We start from the raw sequence: 20,339 nt of genomic DNA on the forward strand, positions 1-20,339 counted from the left end.
TAAGTGAACGCCTCGTGGCAGTAACGCACGAAAAATAACATTGCAAATTGTCGGCAATGAGGCGCGCGCGGGTGCAAGCGTACGTATCTGTGTGCGTGCATTACACACACAAATACAGTCTCTCACGCCCCGTCAGAGCGACGGGTATATTCAGCTTGAAATCTCAAAATTGACTTTTAGCTCAGCTCCCGTTTCGTCTTAATTTGAGTGACACGACATTAACATGGCGTTTATTACGGCGTTTCCGGGCATGAGCCAGTGTAATGGCTTTATGGACGGATCCTAACGGTTAATTAATTAGTTTTATATAGGTAACAACCTAGTGTATATAATTTATAAGCTGTAAAATTCACTTAAAGTTCGATTAGTCAAAGGAAATTAATATACAGCCCAGGATTAAATAATTATAACATGCCTTACTTTCCCATAACTAAGACGAATCTAACTCCTTACACATAAAGTTCCGATAAAATGTTTTTCCTTACAGCCCAAGGTAAATATACAAACATATTTGAAAACAGCCAAGTGCAAGTCGGACTCGCGCACGAAGAGTTCCGTACCTTTACGCAAAAAACGGCAAAAAAATCACGTTTGTCGTATGGGAGTCCCATTTAAATATTTATATTCTGTTTTGTTGCTATAGCGGCAACAAAAATACATCATCTGTGAAAATTTCAGCTATCTTGGTGCCTGGTGACAGACAAACAGACAGACGGACAGCGGAATCTTACCCAAGTAGCATGGAAGTGTCGGCAACATCAATATAGCAGCCAATTAAGAACTTAGAGTGATTTAAGGGACGTATAAGAGTGTCAGAAAAGATTTAAGCTGTATAAAAGGTACTTTACAGACATTATACAGCTCAAGCTGTATAAAATCATAATAAAGGATTCTGCGGAAGCATGGGGTGCTTTATCAGAATATAAAAAATCTACTATAAAACTAAAAGTGTTGTGAGAGACTACAAGCTAATTCTATCGTAAAAGCTGTATACAGGCTGTATTTTAGTAACACTTGGCACTTTTAGCTGTACAAAAGTATATGTCAACTCCGTTTTAAAACATTAAGTGTTGTGAAATACTACAAGCTAATTTTATCGTAAAAGCTGTATACAGGCTGTATTGTAGTATCACTTGGCACTTGTAGCTGTACAAATGTATCTTTCAACCCCGTTTTAAAGCTATTTCTTATGGCGTAATCTTACTCTCCTATAAGAATAGTAGTTGTATAACTTCTGTCTGTAAGGGTATTATAAAACCAAATGAATAAATGGCAGCTATAGTTCAGCTTTTTTCTGTATTACTGATAGAGTCGCTTATAACAATCTTTTGGCGTAATTTTACACTCGTATAAGTATAGTAGTGTAATGATTTCTGAAAATAAGTGTATTATAAAACTAAAGGAATATATGACAGTTACACTACAGGTTTTTTATTTGTTATACGGATCTCTAAAGAGAATTATAACTTATGTACGGAGAACCGAAATACAGCCAAACGAATACAAATATTCTATATTATAAAGCTGTTTTAATTACAAAAGCTGTAAAAGACACCCCATTTATTACACAGCACAGCTACTAAGATTATAATGCTCTCCAACTATCCTGTAGGCTGTTTAAAAATTGTCGCCATTTTACAATAAAAACAAAACGTATTTGTAAATATAATTAAAGAAATACTTGCAAATATTTAGCAGACTAACGCCGTGTTATGACTACCAGCTAAAATAAATTGTTTAGCCATAGAATTAATATTTATAAATATTTTTGATACTCTAACCTTAAAAACAAACAGTAACTTTACCGATTTTTGATATTTTCCTTATGGTTTCTCTTTGTTATTTTGCAGGCGCGTAAATATTTTGCCAGAAAAGATACACAGGTTCACAATAAATAATAATCCGCACTTACCAATAATGTAATAATCCATTCAAGTCCTGTATAATATTTACTTTTACTTTTACCATCCACTATAACACTTTATTGTCGCCATTACTATATTACGAATGAACAAGATTAAGACATTTTAGTTTCTTAAATGATTATTATTCTCTTGTAATTCTTTCTTATAACTCATTTAAAACTTATATTCTTATATCGTACTTATAAGAGATTATCTGTAGTGTTAAGGTTTCCTGTTACACCGAAATATAGCTGTAATGCAGCTATTATGCAGCTTACGTATTGCTTATACAGCTACTCTACAGCTCTAATAACGCCAAAGGCTGTATAATTTGGGCCCTTTTTTTACTTATAAGGGCTGTATAAGCGCTTATACAGCCTTTGTACAGCCTAACTGTACAGCTTATAGTATACAAATAAACTTTAATACAGCTTATATACAGCTTGCAATGCTACTTGGGTAGTAATACGGTCCCGTTTTTAACCTTTGGGTACGAAACCCTAAAAATATCATCCTCAGTTGTCGCATGTCGGGTATAAGTGAGTAAAATATCAACTCGCAAGCGAAGAAAAGTATAGAGGTAGGTAATGCGTTTCTGCTTAAGTAACCTTCCGACTATTGTGCCGAATTTCAAGTTGATTTGTTTATAATGCATTATTTTCCCAAGACAAATCCCTATTAAAACGGCATTAAAAGGTCTATTAGGCTGCGTTTGCGCAGCGAGAGCGCGGGCGGGGCCGCTCACGCGCCGCGTAAATTGTGTAATGGGCTAATGGCTTCATTCGCCAAAAACATCACGTTACGTGACACGGGCTACTGAACATCGAAATACATACCAAAATTGTCTATCTCGCTGTTACAAATCGTATGATCTGTGAGCAGTCGGTGCCCTAACATAAGTATCTACTTTTCTATATATGTAGTATGGCGACTAGCTAGTACTTAGACTACTTAAATTGGGGCGCTCACTGTTATGCTTTTACCGGCTTTACTCTAATTTTTACCTTAATTTTGCTAATTTGCTTTTGCCCTAAACCTAATCTTCGTCGTTTTATAAAGCACTGCCTAAGTTTAGGTACAAAAGTTACGTTACGTGCAATCCAAAATTGAAAAACGCTAGAAGATGAAATGAAAGAGCAATTTGCGATCAAATTGAAGATAGCTAGATTGAAGTGTACACTTTATTATCTGATGAAGTTATTTTGGAAATTACTGGCTTCCGCAACTAAATTGTTCTTTCGTGCGCTTTTTGAAGAAGTAAACATTTTTGTATTTAGGAAAAATCGGTTGTTACTTTGTAGATAAAATCTAAAGTCAGACTATAACGAGTTAGTGTCAAAAAGTTTTATTGTATCAAACGTAGCTTAGGGTTGCTTATTTCATCAAAATTGAAATTTTCTATGTCTTACCCCCTTAATTTGTTCTATGTTCTCTTTCAGTAAAAAACAAATGTGGATTTTTTCAGAATGAAGTATGAAGGATCCAAATTTTCTAAATTCGGTAGCGACCCCTCAAACGAAATTAAAAATTCTGAAATAAATCCACATTTGTTTTTTTGTGAAAGAGAACAATTTAAGGGGGTGAGACATAGAAAATTTCAATTTCGACGAAATAAGCAACACCCTAACGTAGTTCCTTTGGTCACCTTCCGACTGCATTATATTATGAGATCAGCTCCATATTTGCATATTGGGTATGTCTTCGGAATTACGGAAGGACTCGAAACTTCAACTGGATCAGACACCGGGACGGGAAGTGGTTCAAAGTTACAAGATTTGAAGTAATCAAATAGGTACATACCTACATATGTACCCATAAGCAGTGAAGCTAAATAAAAGTATGTAAAAAAAGATGAACGTAGTTAAAATGTGTACCTATCCTTGTTACAGTTGGTGGTGAACCTGGCGCTGGCCATCTACCACGCGCTGGACTACACCCACTCGGAAGACGAAGAGCGGCTCATCTCGCCAGACCTCGAGGGGCTCATCACCGAGATGACGGCTTGCGAGGCGCCTGGTAAGTGTTACTTACTTATGTACCTACCTTCCCTTCTACCTACCAATACTTAGGTGATGAGGTGGGTTTGCTTTAAACTTTTCATGTCCTCAAAAGAAACTTCGTATTCGTAGTTCGTGAACCGCTGACCCTTGACATTGTGTTTGAAAATGGTTTAAAATTGAGTTTAATCACCCGGCATATATGTAGATACGTAACTGCAAAGGTCATAAGTCATAAAGGACAGTGCTACAAATTTCATATGAGTTAATTGATACCAGTATAAATAAGGTCCCCTTGTAAGAACGATCGATCGATGATTTGAAGAATGTCGTCTAAAGTGGATAGTTGTTAGCACAACAAAACAAAGTATTGGAAATTCCCAGATATGACCAGCAGTGAAAATTTACGTTTGGTTAATTTACTTGCACATTGGTCAATTACAAGTAGAAATTATACGTCTATGAAATCCCGCGTCTGTCTATACCGTATTTTATTACCACTTAGATTTACAGCCTCTCTCAAGACATTGCTACATACATACTAGACTAAATACCTCATTGACACCAAAACGAGCGTATCGAGTGTAAGTTACCGGCATTACTGGCATTACATTATTCGGAATGAACTTTAAGAACTCTGCAAAATGGTCTGTTCCGGGTTAATAAATACATGGCTTGCATTTTTTACAAATTCCCTGTGCAGTATCTTGCGTAACTTATTCTGTAACATAAACCATTGTCTACACCTGAAACTTCGCCCCAAATAACTTCCATTATAGAACATTATACAACCTTTGGTCTATTAGGTTACTGTTTCCAATTACCCTGGGCAATTTTATTGGATAACCGACAAATAAAAGGTTGCATAATCGGTGCAAATAGGCGATTGAGCCGTTAAGGCTGGATAAGTGGTCCGTTTTCTCCGGTGAACTCTCGATGGACCTTTCGTCGCCTGCGAACCTGAGGGCCTACCGCGAACCACGTTCGACGTGTTGCCTCCCTGTCACACTTACGTACGAATTTACAAGTTCAACAAAGAGCCAACACGTCGAACGTGGTTCGCGGTTCCCTCTGACGGCGTTGAAAAACGGTGCGAAGGTTCATCTCTATAATATTTTTCAAACTCGAAGGGTAGGATGACACCTGTCATCTCCATATAATTTATAACCTAAAAACGCCAAATCTCGCAATTGTATTGAAATGACAGGTGTCATCCTACCCTTCGAGTTTGAAAAACATTATAATGTAATCGTATCGGTGAGGCAGCAAGTACAGAAAACATTAGTATAGTTCGTTTTTTTTTAGCATTAAAAAGAACTTGGAAGAAGGTAAGCGATCTTGACATGTCTTTTAATTGAAAAACGCGTTTTAAAAATCAGTAACTATTACTTATGAAAGCAGATGAATATTAATGATCGTATTAGATTCATAATTGTTAACATATTTGCCGTAACTTATTTATAAAATGTCTTTTTCAATTAAAAGACACATCAAGATTGTTTACCTTATTTCTAATGATAAAAAAAAACGAACTATAGTGACCGACTGAAACCGGATTTATTGCCGAACCCTAAGGTTGGGTTTTGCTCTACTTTCGGCCGAAACCTATGCTTCGGGTGCGCCCTAAAAGAATCGGTATTTTTTTAGCTGAAACCGAAACGTCGACCGACACATTATTTCTATGACGAAAACTAAATTTCAGTCGGATACTAATATAAATAAAAGTGAACAGTCCAGAGGGAAAACAGTGACAGTTAATTTTCCATTTAGGTAATTGACTTTTTAAACGTGCCATACTATTAGTTCGAACTAGGTACCAAAACTTTTAGATTTGGGGAAGGATTTAAAGTTTAGTGTTATTTCTGAATATATCTACTAAACTATAAAGAATAACATAAATTTTAATTTTAATAAAAAGGTGCTCCACAACTTGGCACCTTTTCATTTCAAAAAATAGTTGTCGAAATGCTGTAAAAACTAAGTGGCTGGTACCTATCAACGGGTGTTTACCAAAAATATAATAGAACTATATCGAATGCTTGTTGCTAAGGAGACGTTGATAACTGCAAGTCACTAGGCTAATAAAGTTTCGAACCATGCATTCATTTTTTGCCGAAACCTATTTACGGCACCGCACGATCCTTCCGAAATCTCATTACGTTCGCAAAAACCCTAGAACAGGAAAAAAATGTTAAGTACAACGTAGAAATGAGGTAGATTTATGTACCTACTGGTAAATAAACAATAATATAACATGTTGCTTAATAGTTAGTGTTAGTATGGAATAATCCAATAATTTTCATGTTATACATTTCTGCCGATTAGTTTTAGATAGTCGGATCTCGATAATATCTGTTCTGCTCTGCGCATGCGTGTAAATCGGCGCCGCCGGCGTCCCATGCTGGGAGCCTGATGGGCCACGCGCGAATTGACAACGGGTTTGACTCCCCTTTAGGCTTCTATGGGGTCATAATTGGTTTACCGATAAACTTTAACGTAATATTCATTTAGTGTAGTGTATTAGCATTCAGCTCTCCTGTTTCGTGTATTAATATACGACTGCATTTAATAATGAAGTCGTAATCGTAAATAGTAGTGATGTACGTTTATGCTGGTGTAACTTAATAGGTATACGCTACCACGATTGAGAATGTATGTGTTTATTGAGTGGGTTTAGATAAGCTACATCTATTAGTTATCTACAGCACAGAAATAAAACACAAAAAATAAAAACATTACCCATAGCTCTTGGTCATAGACAAATTCTTCGTCTTCGGCGGTCCTTCGGAACGGTCTAACCTTTATGGTGAAATTAGTTTCCAAACCTTTTGCAAAAAACATAATTATATATTTAAGAGCTGGACTCATGTCGGTGAAGCAATTTCCAAGTATCTCTGTCCTGTATTTTCTCATAAAAGCTTTGTATAATTGGCGCAAAAATAAATCCTTTAGAAACTCTCGAATACCTGCTTAGATTACCTGCTATTTTTTAAAGGTTTTAAACCAAGTAGATTCTATTATGAGTTGTTCATACTTATGATCAATAATGATTCAGAATATGCCCTTAGATCTATAGAACCTTTGAAAGTGATCCAAGCTCTCCATAACCGTCTGCGTGGGAGTGGTCGTGGGAACCCGACTGCACTTGACTCCCCATCGGGGTCAGGCTAATTGTATCCCCGCTTTGCATTCGCTGCGTACTATTACAAGTGCGTACAATTAAACCAGTGCGTGCCGCTGATTGTGCTCGTTCTATTGTTTTTCTATGATCTTTGAAAGTAAGACTTGGAGCTATTTATTTAGTAATTACTTTCTTTGTGAATCAAATAAGTACTACGCATTATCCGTGTAGCTTCCGACGGATGGATAATGAAATGATAGTTCGCTCTAAATTATAGGTCTAGTCATGAATCGTGTCTTGGAAAAGGAATACTTTTTTACTATATATAGGTACGTATACCTATAATAATTCGCCATTGTGGCCTAGGTACTACTCGTCACACCTCCATTATTCAATCCTGTCTTTTGACTCAATTTCACCACTTAATCGAAATGGGATAGCTGTTTTCTAGAAACGATGACTAACTAATTTGAGTTTTGGTCTGCGAATTTAGCCACTGGTTCGACATTGTCTCCTCAATTCATTGAGTATCTTTCCCTTTTTTGAGAAGTATTTAGTTACCCACTGTGCAAGATGACGGCTTGGATTTAGTAGCATTAACTACTTAATTAAATTCGAATTTAATCAAACCAATCTACATCAGGCCTCTATTTCTATTACCCATTTGTTCTTCCTTTTTAAAGCTGTAAGCTAGAAACTAATAGATAGAATTCTTAGTGTAATTTCAATTTTAAAACTTTAAATATTGTGAAGGTATCATGAGAATTTCCAATCAAGCAACTCCTCCTTTTTCCCCTACTTCTCTTCCACGCATATCACAATAGATACCTAATTCACATGTTAAACGAGAATATTCAGACGCCTCGATTAATGAAGGTTCTGATAACAATCACACAAATTAGCATTTCAGATGGAATGTGCTCTATAACTCCACAAAACAATGCCGGCTACAGTCACTACGGAGACATTTGTTCCCATTGCATTCCACCGGAATCATTCCGGATGCGTGTGATTTCCGCATGCCGAGCAATTTGGTCGGAGTTTTACTGATCTTGATATGGACGTATTTCCTTGCATTTACCAGACATGCGATGTGGACGGACCAAGTATTGACGAGTGTTCTCCTCAATAAAATGTGTTTACTCCTGAAATAAATTATTTAACTATCAAATATGTAGAATTTCGAAGACTCTTATATGAAAAGCTGTCATCATACTCACACACTCAGGTTGTGTGTGAGTATAACAGTTTATCTAAGTACTAGATGGGATTTTAAGAGCATTATTCGTTGTTTCAGTATAGGTACCTCTAGATAGCCTTAAAGATGTGAGATTAGTATTTCATATATACCTATTGAGCAGGAAGGAATTGAGGAGGAGGTGTATTATCCGAATCCGAATACAATAGTTACTTCACGTTAATATAAATTCGCCATAAAGTAATAACTAACACCGAACCTTTCATTCCGAAATAAATAGAAGTACTCCCACAATTTTATGACACATATTGTTAATGTATATTAATTAACTCGGCACACATACTTTATTATACTCATTAATTCAATACGTTTAATTATTGAGTATTGCACAAAACTAATTAAAATTTCAACATAAACATTCTGTTTCCGCGCATGTCAACTTTCGATTGCAATTTCAAAATGTAACATTAGCATTTGCATGCATTGTGGCTGTCCATTTTCACTTTCCTCAGGTCTTGTATTCCCCAAGCTTGCTAACCATTGAACTAAGATATACTGGTTTGTAATATGATTGACACCTTGAGCTCTGAGATAATTATTATTATCAGAGATCACGCTAAACATACCTACTTACACTACTTACACTTTTTTTGTAATAAGTAGCTGTAATATAAATACGTCGGGCCTCGCAGGATTATTTTATGTAAATTATGTGGCGCCCGCATTAGCCCAAAGGGTTGTTTCTACATATGTTAAACTGAATAGGATGATGACTGATATGAAGGGTAATTATGGATCTTTTAAACATCACATTGGAGAATGTGCACTTGTGCAGGGCGTTGGACCTCACACCGATATTCTTGTTTCGTTTTCAAACGGAATTTAAGGTAGGTATCCCAGTTAATTGGATGGATTGCCTGCGCTAGTAATAACATCCATGTCGTCTGTCAGCGGCGCACGCCCGGACCGCCCCGGCGACTTATCGCCCGACGTCCTATCACCGACCTATGCACTTTAAGCCCGCGGCATGCATGATGCCTTGGACTGGAGAAGCTAGGCTTATGACGGGTCGCACTTATACTAGTTCACCTTAAAGGACGACATGAACTGTCATGTTGTCTGTCAGTAGTTCACGACTGCGACCAAGAGAAATATATCGACCGACGTTATACATACATATATGTAATCTCTGCACTTAATGTTTGTTGGATGATTTTCACGAGCACTCTGTAGGATGCACCCGGGATCCATGCAATCATGAATGCATGAAGAGTGATAACAATTCAGATCCAGCGACAACCCAGAAACGATATCTCAGGAGAAGGAGGATTAGGAGAGCCGACCCCAATTAGAAATAGGACAAGGCCGGAAGAAGAAGAAGAGGAGACTACATGAAGAGTGATGTATGTAGTATAATAACTTAAGAATGTTAAGATACGTGAAAATTAGCATTTGGATTGAAGTAATGCGTAAGATATTACCTACACATCGGATTTTTATATAACGTACAGTTTTTTGCTGTACCTCGACGCATTTGGTGTGTCAGACTTGTGCCTGCACATGCACCCGTCGCACAATGCGACGACGATCCGTTCCGCTCGCTCCTCCGCAGACTCTCACAAGTGTTCAATCTAAATTAACCTGTCATATTTTCTACGTTTTCCCTTCGAGTTTTTGCACCGATGTCTCGACTTATAATCGAGACGTAATTTCTCCTACCACTACGGTTACGTCTGGCCGCAGTAAATTGATAGCTTGAGGCAGTAAATCAGCCAAGAAACCTATTGCAACCATTATAGATTTGCGCGTAACGCACGCCGAATTAATTTCACACAAAGCCTTGGGCCTTGGTTACAGAGATCGGTTCCAGCATGTAAAGAACCATATATTAAATCTAGAACAAACTGCTTGTAAGATTTGCATGAACTGTCGTAGCGGAATCTTTTGAGCGTTTCAAGTTCAAGCGCTTATGTGCAGTTTACTGTATTAATTTGTATTTTAACTGTGGTCTCGCGAAATACGTAGTGTGATGGATTTATTAGCCTGCGTCCGAGCATACCGTTTTATATGGCCAGTAATTTTATGCCTATCAGTAACCCGAGAGCTTGCCGACCTTTTATAATTATAATTAGTGTACGTCATATTTATAAACTGTAAATCTTATTTTTATTCAAGATTACATACTATAAATAATAATATGTCTTGAGAGGAAGCCGTTACGGATTTAATTAATTCCCAGCTTTAAGAAAAAGATTGTCTTAGTTTAAAGATAAACCAATGACAAATGTAGAACCATCACCCACACTGTTAACTGACAGTTTGTAAACCTTATTACAAAAAGCATAAGGTCCACCGATGGACAAGTTAAAGAGTGTTGCTGTTTGAACAACCGATGACACTGAAACTTTATCGAATAGATAGTAGCCAAAATATTATCGATTAAACCCAAGTGTCGGATGCAGGCCATTGCAATCTACATAAAATCATGAAATCCTATACATGATGTTAGTGGAGACACGCCATCTCAGTTGAAATCTGATTACCTTTTAACCATAAGCTGTAGGAGGCTTATATCTAATTCGTAGCTCCTACTCGTAATTTTAGCACAAATGTACCGCTTATAAACAACATTAAATTGCCTAGATTGAACAGAAGACACACGATAGTTTGTTGTGTACAGTCGTCTGTAATATAAGAAAAAACGTGAATAGGAAACAATGTTTTTAATTGTATAAAGAAGAACAAACTATGAAACGTGTCACTGCAATTGATTTCTTTTGCAAGCAGAAGATCGTTTGGATGACCCCTTTTTTTAAATCAGTGACATTTTTTCTAAGATTATACTTTCCTTTCCTTACTTGGTTTCATACATAGCAGAGTGTCGTGTGACATTAAAACAAGCATTAGCAGCCTTTTGTCCTCCAGCTCCTGCAAAACAAACAAAAATAACGTTCTACACATAGAGTCCAAATATGATATGCCTGATTTTTACAAGTTTTTATTTAATTTGCCCTGTTAATATGTAAGTTTGTTGGTTGGTTAGTGTGGGTCAAATTTTGGAAGCTAAATTTGATCCACTTCCCGATTTCCGATTGAGCTGAAAATTTGCATACATTGTAAGTCGGGTGACAACTGACAATGCAATATTATGGTACCATCGAGCTGATCTGATGATGGGGACAGGAGGTGGCCATAGGAACTCTGTGATGAAACCAAGCAACCTAATTGTGTTTGGGGTTTTTAAAATTGTCTCGATGAGTATTAGAAAAGCTTGTACCAGAAATGAAATTTTAGCCCAAAAACTTATTAAGTGTCTTGTCCTGGCCCCAATTTCACCACGGTGACAGGTGCGACAAATTGTAAAATCACTGTTGCTGACGTCACAGGCATCCATGGGCTACGGTTACCACTTACCATCTTTTGCGAAGTTTCTGACAATTGTCAAGATTTAGAAGAATTGTAGGTAATTCTTGACAGGTAATGAGTTATATGTCGGAATTTCGTGACAATTGTAATGTTTCTTGTGACAATTGTCATAAACTTAGCAAGAGAAATATCTGTTTTTTTCCGATATAATAAAGCTTTTTTTAATAAAACAATGATGGTGGCAAACAGGAATACGGCCCGCCCGATGGTAAGCGGTAACCGTAGCCCATGGATGCCTGTGACGTCAGCAACAGTGATGTTTTACAATTGTCGCACCTGTCACCGTGGTGAAATTGGAGCCTGATGTCACATATTGCATCTGACTGTACCCAACCCACCAGGAACTCAGTCTAGTAGGCGTAGGTCCAATTTGCCCTTTGCCACCGGCCCAATAAGCCTAACGAACGATTGGAACATGAAGTTCACGGCCACGCTCCGCGGATAACTGTTCACGGACGCGAGCGAAGGTACGAGTACTAGTGGGCAATCGAAACGAATCGAAAGTATCGATTTGATATTGCATGCGGGTCAATCGGACATCGAGTCGAGTGAACTGATGCGATTCTTACACCGTAGCACACGAGAGTGTAAAAGCATAAAGAGTAAATACGTATGTATAGTTATTTATATGTATACATTGTATACATATAAATAATGTTAAGTACATATATATCTTAACACTTGGGACGACTCTTTTTAGCGTTCCTTACCCTAAGGGTAAAAACGGGACCCTATTATTAAGACTCCACTGGCCGTCTGTCTGTCACCAGGTTCTCATGAACCGTGACAGTTGAAATTTTCATAGATGTTGTATTTCTGTTGCCGCTATAACAACAAATACTAAAAAATACGGAACCCTCGGTGGGCGAGTCCGACTCGCACTAGTCCGGTTTTTATACAATGCATTGATTGCGATATGGTAATATGATTACAATTTGCATTTTACAGATAGGTACATATTTAGTACTTACCTGTGTATAACGTTCTACTATAGTAGGGAAGAAGTAAGTAATATACCGAATACTAAATACCTATGTTGCGTAAAAAACTTAACAACAAAATGAAAATCGGCTCATTTAATTTTAACTCCAACTGTGCATAGAAATAATCTCAATTCTGTCAATATCAGAACCACAGAGAAATACCTCCCAACTTCTAAACGCTTTGAAACTTGAGTTTATTATTAACATCTCACTTAGACGACGACGTTATCAGACATCTGACGGCCGTGACCGATGAAATTTGGTTACAACGGGTCATGTTTCTGATTGGATTTAGATATTTGTGATTATCGTGTTTATCTCGTTTTGTATACGGTTTTGTGGATCGTTATACAAAGCACTAACAACACTCTTACGTCGGGTGATCGATGTTAATTTTATAATTGGATAATGATACGTGGGTGCTACACTCTTCTAGAGAAAAGTTATGGCATATTCTATCATAAAAGTAGTGGTGCTCTCTAGAGTGTGATGTACTTTGCAATCCCTTTGAACCTTTGCAATCGCATAACAACGGTATAAGGGGTCTTGATATAGTTAAATGCCGCGTGTGTCTGGATTTTTAACCGTACTTACACTGAAACTGCAAAATAAGTATCATTTATATCATTATATTATACCTTTAAACGAGCAATTCTTGTATATATATTTATTTATTTATATATTTTTCGAGGATCTTGGAAGAGGCTCTAACGATTTTGATGAAATTTACTATGGTATATGGGGGTTTTCGGGGGCGAAAAATCGATCTAGCTCTATCTCTGGGAAAACGCGCATTTTTGAGTTTTTGTATGTTTTCCGAGCAAAGCTCGGTCTCCCAGATATTAAACGTTAATACACATAATATACAAGTGCACGAATAAGCATATTTATTTAAACAAAAGGTTAATTGTATATAAACAATCATACAAAAATAACTTAAATATATCTAAATATTTTAATCTAAATTCGTTTTCTCACATTTGTAGTTACTCAAAATATGAAGACACGATGCGACCTCGACAATAATGTGTACTAATCGACCCGATGCTCAGCCGAATCCCCGAATTACGGGACCAAACTGACCATGATCATTCAACATAATGTCATGCACCGTACGAAGCAATTCTTCGTCAAGCGGACATTGTGTTTCTGTGTGTCAAACTTCGCTAACGACCGCAAGGCCGCGGCAAAGAAAGTCATTTTACGACTCTCCATACAATCCAAGAGACCATCCTCACGAAATTCCCACGACTTGATACAGTCGTGATAACGTTTGCGGAAACACAAAAGCACATCACTAAAAGTTCCCTGAACCTTATTTGCATTCGCACAAAGATTAGAATCGCACTAGCGATATCTATTTGTGAGATGATATGAATATTCGGATATCAGATCTTCTAGTAACGGTCGGCTCACTTACGGACAATGTTTTTGTAGATGTCTGGTTTTACCTTGTTTGCTACGTTCATTTCGCACGCTTTGCTTGGGTAATTCGTTATTTAAATTGGTTGGGCGTTTTCGTAATGATAATTAAGACTAGTGCTTCCTGTCGAACTTTCTTTGTTATATTATAGTTATAAATGTTGTAATGGTACATATCAACTCCATCACTGGATTCACTGGTCAATTCAGGTCGTGCGCGGGCCATAAAAAATAAACACTTAAAATACTTTCGGTCAAAGATTGAACGAACCCTAAATCGATATGTTATTGTGTCACCTTATGTCTTTATTCAATCCTCGGACACATGAAATGTTACGTGGATATCCCGAGTTCTTGCTCAGTTAAGTTTCAGTAAGTTTACACAAGGTAACTAATAAACATGTAAAATGGACGTTTGATCAATTCCGCACTACATCAACTAGGGTGATGTTTTACTTAAATAACTTTAGTTGTACTATGTCACATTAAACTTTCCATATTTAGGCCGAAGTAAAAGCTGTAACCTTCGCCGGGTCGTTGTTATGTCACAGGCAGCATGTGTATTTAACGACACCATATAATTTGTGATTAGTATCGCCGGTGAAAGCCGGACAGATGGACGGACTGTGCAGGGGGTCTTTACGGCTTACACTTAAAATTTAAACACAGGGAATTCGAGATCAGATCGGATGATAGGAAATCTGTCTTTGAGGCTTGACTTTTGCTGGTTTTGATCAATTTCGGAATCTTTATTTGTCATGATTATGACATATTAGTGAAAAGGAATAAAATTAGTTCATAAGACATAAATAATAAAACGTATAAAGTACCTAATGTCAATATTAAGCAGGATTATTCTGATTGTAATAAGAGGTTATGAATTTGATCTGGATTTGTTGTGGATATGATCTGTCAGTGTTGTTTCTGGTTGAAAAAATATTAAGTAGATACTATAAAACGTAATAATTACACAAAACTAATAGGCTTGTATCACGTTGAAAATATCGTGAATGTGTAGGTACTTACACTGACGAAGTTGTCCTTTCATTGGATCTCATCCAGTTGACATTTTGAGAACTGAGAGTATTTATATCTACTTAAGTTATAAAACGCAAGAGTCGCAAAAGTCCTTCGATGATAAATTTTTAAACTCAAGTACTTACCTACTTACTTCATATCGAAATGTCCACAAAACTTTACGACTGTACGATTGGCCAAATAGCCCCATCAATAATGCTCAATACTTGTTTGGACAGCCATTTTAAATATAAGTAATATACGTTACATTCTCGTGACCCATAAGGAGGTGCCTTTACCAGCTCCCGATTGACTTATCAACTGAAATACATTGTTTACGACTGAAGTCATTTCGAAAGCGGCTTAATAAAGTTTCTCCACTATACAGGTATACAGGCTGGCTAAAAAATAACTGCATTCCCGTTGCCAGGAAGGTTTTGGGATTATACTGAGCAACTTTTACTATGGGGCCAACCCTGATATTGCGAAAAAAATTTGGCTGTTTCATACATTTTGGCTGGTCCATTTTCTATGGGAGGGTAAATTTTCCTCCAAAACCTCCCTGGCAACGGGAATGCAGTTATTTTTTAGCCAACATGTATATGAAGAGCATAACCGCTTCTAAATACAAACGTAGTCCCCATTTTCCTCCCTGGATAATAACATAATTGAAAATACTTTTTACACAATTCAATGTAATATTAACCATAGTTATGCCCCTTTTTATACAGTCCGACAAAAAAGAGTAGAAATTAAAAAGTGGCAACACATTATTGTCGTCTCTTTCAAATCAATCTAAGAAAACGGGACGACACTACTGTATTGCCACTTTAATTTCTACTCTTTTTTGTCAGTCTATTATATTATTAGTACGAACCCTAGCTATTAAATTATGTGCATTCACGTTGTTGACTGTCTATAATACTCGTTAGTGCGGAACCAGTACAACAGACGAGATACGACGCCGCCCGTCCCGTGTTAATTTCTAATGTTATCACTTGCTAATCACGTCTCTTCTCTGCCAACAAGGGGAGGGGTTTTAAGTTTAAGATGACTTATTGTGAAATCTTTAATAGGCAAGATGGCACGAGATATATATAGACGATAACGTACACATTAAAAAAAGTGTCTATAAGTGTGTTGATCTTTCTTGGCCATAATAATATTTCTTCGCGACAAATAATATAATTATTTTGTTTTATTAGCCTGATGTTAGATTATTATACCTTTTCACGGTGCAACTCTATTTCTTAGCGTAAATAGACGCATCTTTCTCAATGTTTACGACAACATTGTACTTAAGCTTTTAGCTTTAAATAAATGTCTATATGTAATTGTCCAATGAAATCCGAATGACTGGGTCTAACATTACCCTACCTACCTCCGTTTATCCCGACTTCCCTATTTCCCTACTCTACATTATAAAATGCGAAGGTAACTAACTGTCGGTCTGTTACATCTTCTAGCTTACACCGTTGAACCGATTTAGATGATGGTATGGAGACAGTTAGAAGACCGGGGGAAGGACATAGGCTAGTTTTTATCTTTTTATCAATCAAATCACCGAGCCATTAGCAGCGGAAGTGTTTGAACGGACCAACTGTCCAAAATGATCTATACACACTCTTAATGTCTTAAGTGTCTTAACTACAAAGTTATGTCAATATCTTGCTCGCAAAGCTAACTCTGCAGCATGGTGTTATCCCCCACACAAATGGTGTAACTGAGCGTTCGACTCGCTATGCTATATATACCGGGTGTGGCTTGTAACATGAGCAAATAATTAAAACATAGATTGTACTCCTCAAACGGTGCCACTTTTGTTCAACAACTTTTAAAAATTATGAAGTATTTAGACTCCCTATTTTTCATACAAAATAAATATTATCTACAATGGACGCCATCGTCACGCCATATCATTGTGATTGACGTTGCTTGTCACGCCTTAAACATAACAACATTCGCAATACATTGCGTCTTAGAATAAAATTTAAAGTGTATTCAAAATCAAACCACAAGTTATTTTTAAAAGTTGCTGAACAAATGTTGGTCAGTATGAGGAGTACAGCCTACAGTTAAATTTTTGCTCGTATTACAGGCCACACCCGGTATATATGCTATTATATTTATTTATTTTAATAAGTCCCCAGAACTCTGTTCGGTGCCTAACCGGGAGGCGTTTCGATCCAAACACTTCCATTATAGGAGCGTAATCTATTGTTTGTTATTTATTGCGCGCGCGCTCCGTAATCAAAATGGATTTAATTGAATATCTCGCTTGACCCTGCGGCGGCTGTAAGAGACGTTGAAAGAATTCTGGTGTCGACGGAGTATTTATTGGTTTAAGTAATTTTGATTATGTTTACAAAAAAGGACAAGCCAAAGTCGGTTTTACAGCCGGTTATATCAAACCATCTGTAACCATAACTACGATCACTAAAATTATATTGTATTAAAAGAATCATAGTTCTCTGCTGAGTTATGCTCATCCATCACTTGATTTGGCCGCTAACGTCTTTTTTTTGGGGTAGATACATCGTCAAATTCAACAAATATTTCCACGAAAAATGTATTGCATCTAAGATTGAGCTATTTTGTTATAAATGTTATAATAGTTACATGTTATTCGACTGCAACGGACGGACGGAGAATATTAAGATTTTAGTGGAGTGATGTCGTGCCAACAAAATGTTTAAGTTTTGCCCAACATTCTGAAGTCACTTATATTTCACACATTTGATTTATACGACACTCAACACAGCGTTTTCCACCTCAAGTGCGACCACGACAATCATCGCCAATAAATTTTATCCGCCGACTAGTTTCGTACTAACATCAACAATTTGACTGAACATGGCTGAACCTTATCTCTTCGCAATAAGGTTCAAGTAAGTTCATTAAACTGTGACGACGATGTCTTCGTGTCATGTAACACATTAACCTCCGCGACGTGGCCATCATTCATACATGCATGTAACAATTATTCATATACACTTCCTCGCTTGTACGAAAACCAAATGACACATACATGTCTTGGGATGTTTCACAGTTGGTCGTCTGTGTATGGCTAAATGACAGAGAGAGTGTAGGCTAGAGAGAGCTCGGGAGTAATTAGGGTTGCCATATGAAAAAATGGAATATCACGACAAACATCTGGACTTCCCCCTAAACATTCTTTAACCAGACCTCTGTATCTCGAAGTTGCTTAAAATCTGTTGTAGCTAGAACTCCATACTTTTAGCTAGCTTCTAGGAGTTAGTTGAGGTTTCACAGTTGGTCGTCTGTGTGTGGCTAAATGACAGAGATAGTGTAGGTTAGAGAGAGCTCGGGAGTAATTAGGGTTGCCATATGAAAAAATGGAATATCACGACAAACATCTGGACTTCCCCCTAAACATTCTTTAACCAGACCTCTGTATCTCGAAGTTGCTTAAAATCTGTTGTAGCTAGAACTCCATACTTTTAGCTAGCTTCTAGGAGTTAGTTGAGGTTTCACAGTTGGTCGTCTGTGTGTGGCTAAATGACAGAGATAGTGTAGGTTAGAGAGAGCTCGGGAGTAATTAGGGTTGCCATATGAAAAAATGGAATATCACGACAAACATCTGGACTTCCCCCTAAACATTCTTTAACCAGACCTCTGTCTCTCGAAGTTGCTTAAAATCTGTTGTAGCTAGAACTCCATACTTTTAGCTAGCTCCTACCTAACCCAGTTGAGGTCCTAGAAACCTCAACTAATCCAGTTGAGGTTTCTAAAAACCCTGACATTCGCGAAGTCCCACCACAACCCTGACAAAGGACCATATCCTGACAAGACAGGGAAATCCTGACGTATGTAATTGTAATGTACCCTAATAACTACCCTAAGGAGTAACGTCATATCATTCGAATTTGTACCTATAGGAGCCCAACCTTACACGAAACTACAGCCATGCCATTATGATTGCTAAAGCTCCCTAGGAACGTTTGTCAACATACCGAATCGTTGTACGATTGGCACTTGGCAGTACGCTTGTTTGTCACCGTCGGTTTAAATAAAGATAGTGGCCAAAGACAATATTACAAATTGTTATTAATAGCTGGTCCAAGAAAGCGGCGTGTCTTTTTCACCTCTTTTGTTTAAGATATTAGATCGATTGCGAAAGGTAATTTCTCTATTGTCACATCATTATTACTACTATTGTAGCACACACGGCTTTTGTGGATGTATTTGAAAGTTATTAAATCAATGTCTATACCTAATTAAAATTAAATAAGTTTTACAGAGAAATCTTTGCTCTACATAAGTGTACTTTATTCTACAAATTAATTGTCAAACAAAGCCAAGTCACTAGACTTATATCGACCGGGATATGAACCGTGATTACCTTTTTTATTGTTCCCGGTCGATATAAGTCTAGTGAAACTAACCGTCAATCATTCAAAACGGTTAAAGCCAAGTCAGTCTTTTATTTTGAAATTCCGCTACACTCGTTTACTTCTTACCTCGATATTCTATTCTATTCAGCAGTTATTCCCAACTTAAAGCGGTTCCCGAAAATCGCTTATCTTCGAAAACCTCGCCAGACATAGCATCAGCATTCCTCCACACGTGCTAAAAATTGGAGGTTATCGGCTCTGCACCGTTACCTAACGTTTCCCAATTGTGCCCGCGAGCCTCCGCAGCATCCCTCTAACTGCAGCCTCCCGTTATCACCGTCCATTCCCAGCCTGTTATCTCGAACAACGCACAACGGTTAACTGTTATTCTCTCATGTGAGAACTATCGTTTTGTTGACTGGGGGATCTATTATTTGTTTCTGACGACTAACTGCTTTTGCATTCGTACAAGGCCCAAGGTAATGAAGAATTCTTACACGTGCTGATGTTGCAACTGTTATAATTGTTAATGATTTTATGGTTGTTAATCACGTTTTGTCTTTGAGGCCTTGGTTCTTGTACTCAGTTTGAAACGGGAGACTAATGCTTAAAAGACTTCGCTAATTAGTTTTACTTGTATTCTGTAATAAACTGCAATTACTACTGTCATCGCTCGCGTGTTATGATCTTCAATGTCAGCGTAATGTGTGTCAGAAAATAAAGGTCACACTTTACGACCACCGTATTTAGTTCCACTTGGACAACAATTATACGGAGCCATCAATCTTGATGAGTAGTAAAGTTAGGCTGTCGTAAAATGAAAACGAGACAAATTGATGGCCGATTCGAGATGATACTGCAACCTGTGCTTGTGTTGTGTTGTTGTAGACGTTTAGTGTCTATTGTGTTTGAATTT

The 20,339-nt window shown here is 37.3% G+C and overlaps 1 protein-coding gene across 4 annotated transcripts in view; it reads left to right on the forward strand.

The window, feature by feature from the left end:
• The window catches only part of LOC134790434 (protein spire), a 271,608-nt gene that overhangs the window by 147,090 nt on the left and 104,179 nt on the right, over nt 1-20,339 (forward strand). For all 4 annotated transcript variants that reach the window (XM_063761214.1, XM_063761215.1, XM_063761217.1 and 1 more), the window contains exon 3: nt 3,794-3,920. In XM_063761214.1, coding sequence (XP_063617284.1) covers nt 3,794-3,920 — 127 coding nt within the window. The remainder of the gene's footprint in view (nt 1-3,793; nt 3,921-20,339) is intronic.

Source organism: Cydia splendana, chromosome 5 (genome assembly GCF_910591565.1).
Source record: "Cydia splendana chromosome 5, ilCydSple1.2, whole genome shotgun sequence".
NCBI classification, from domain to species: domain Eukaryota; kingdom Metazoa; phylum Arthropoda; class Insecta; order Lepidoptera; family Tortricidae; genus Cydia; species Cydia splendana.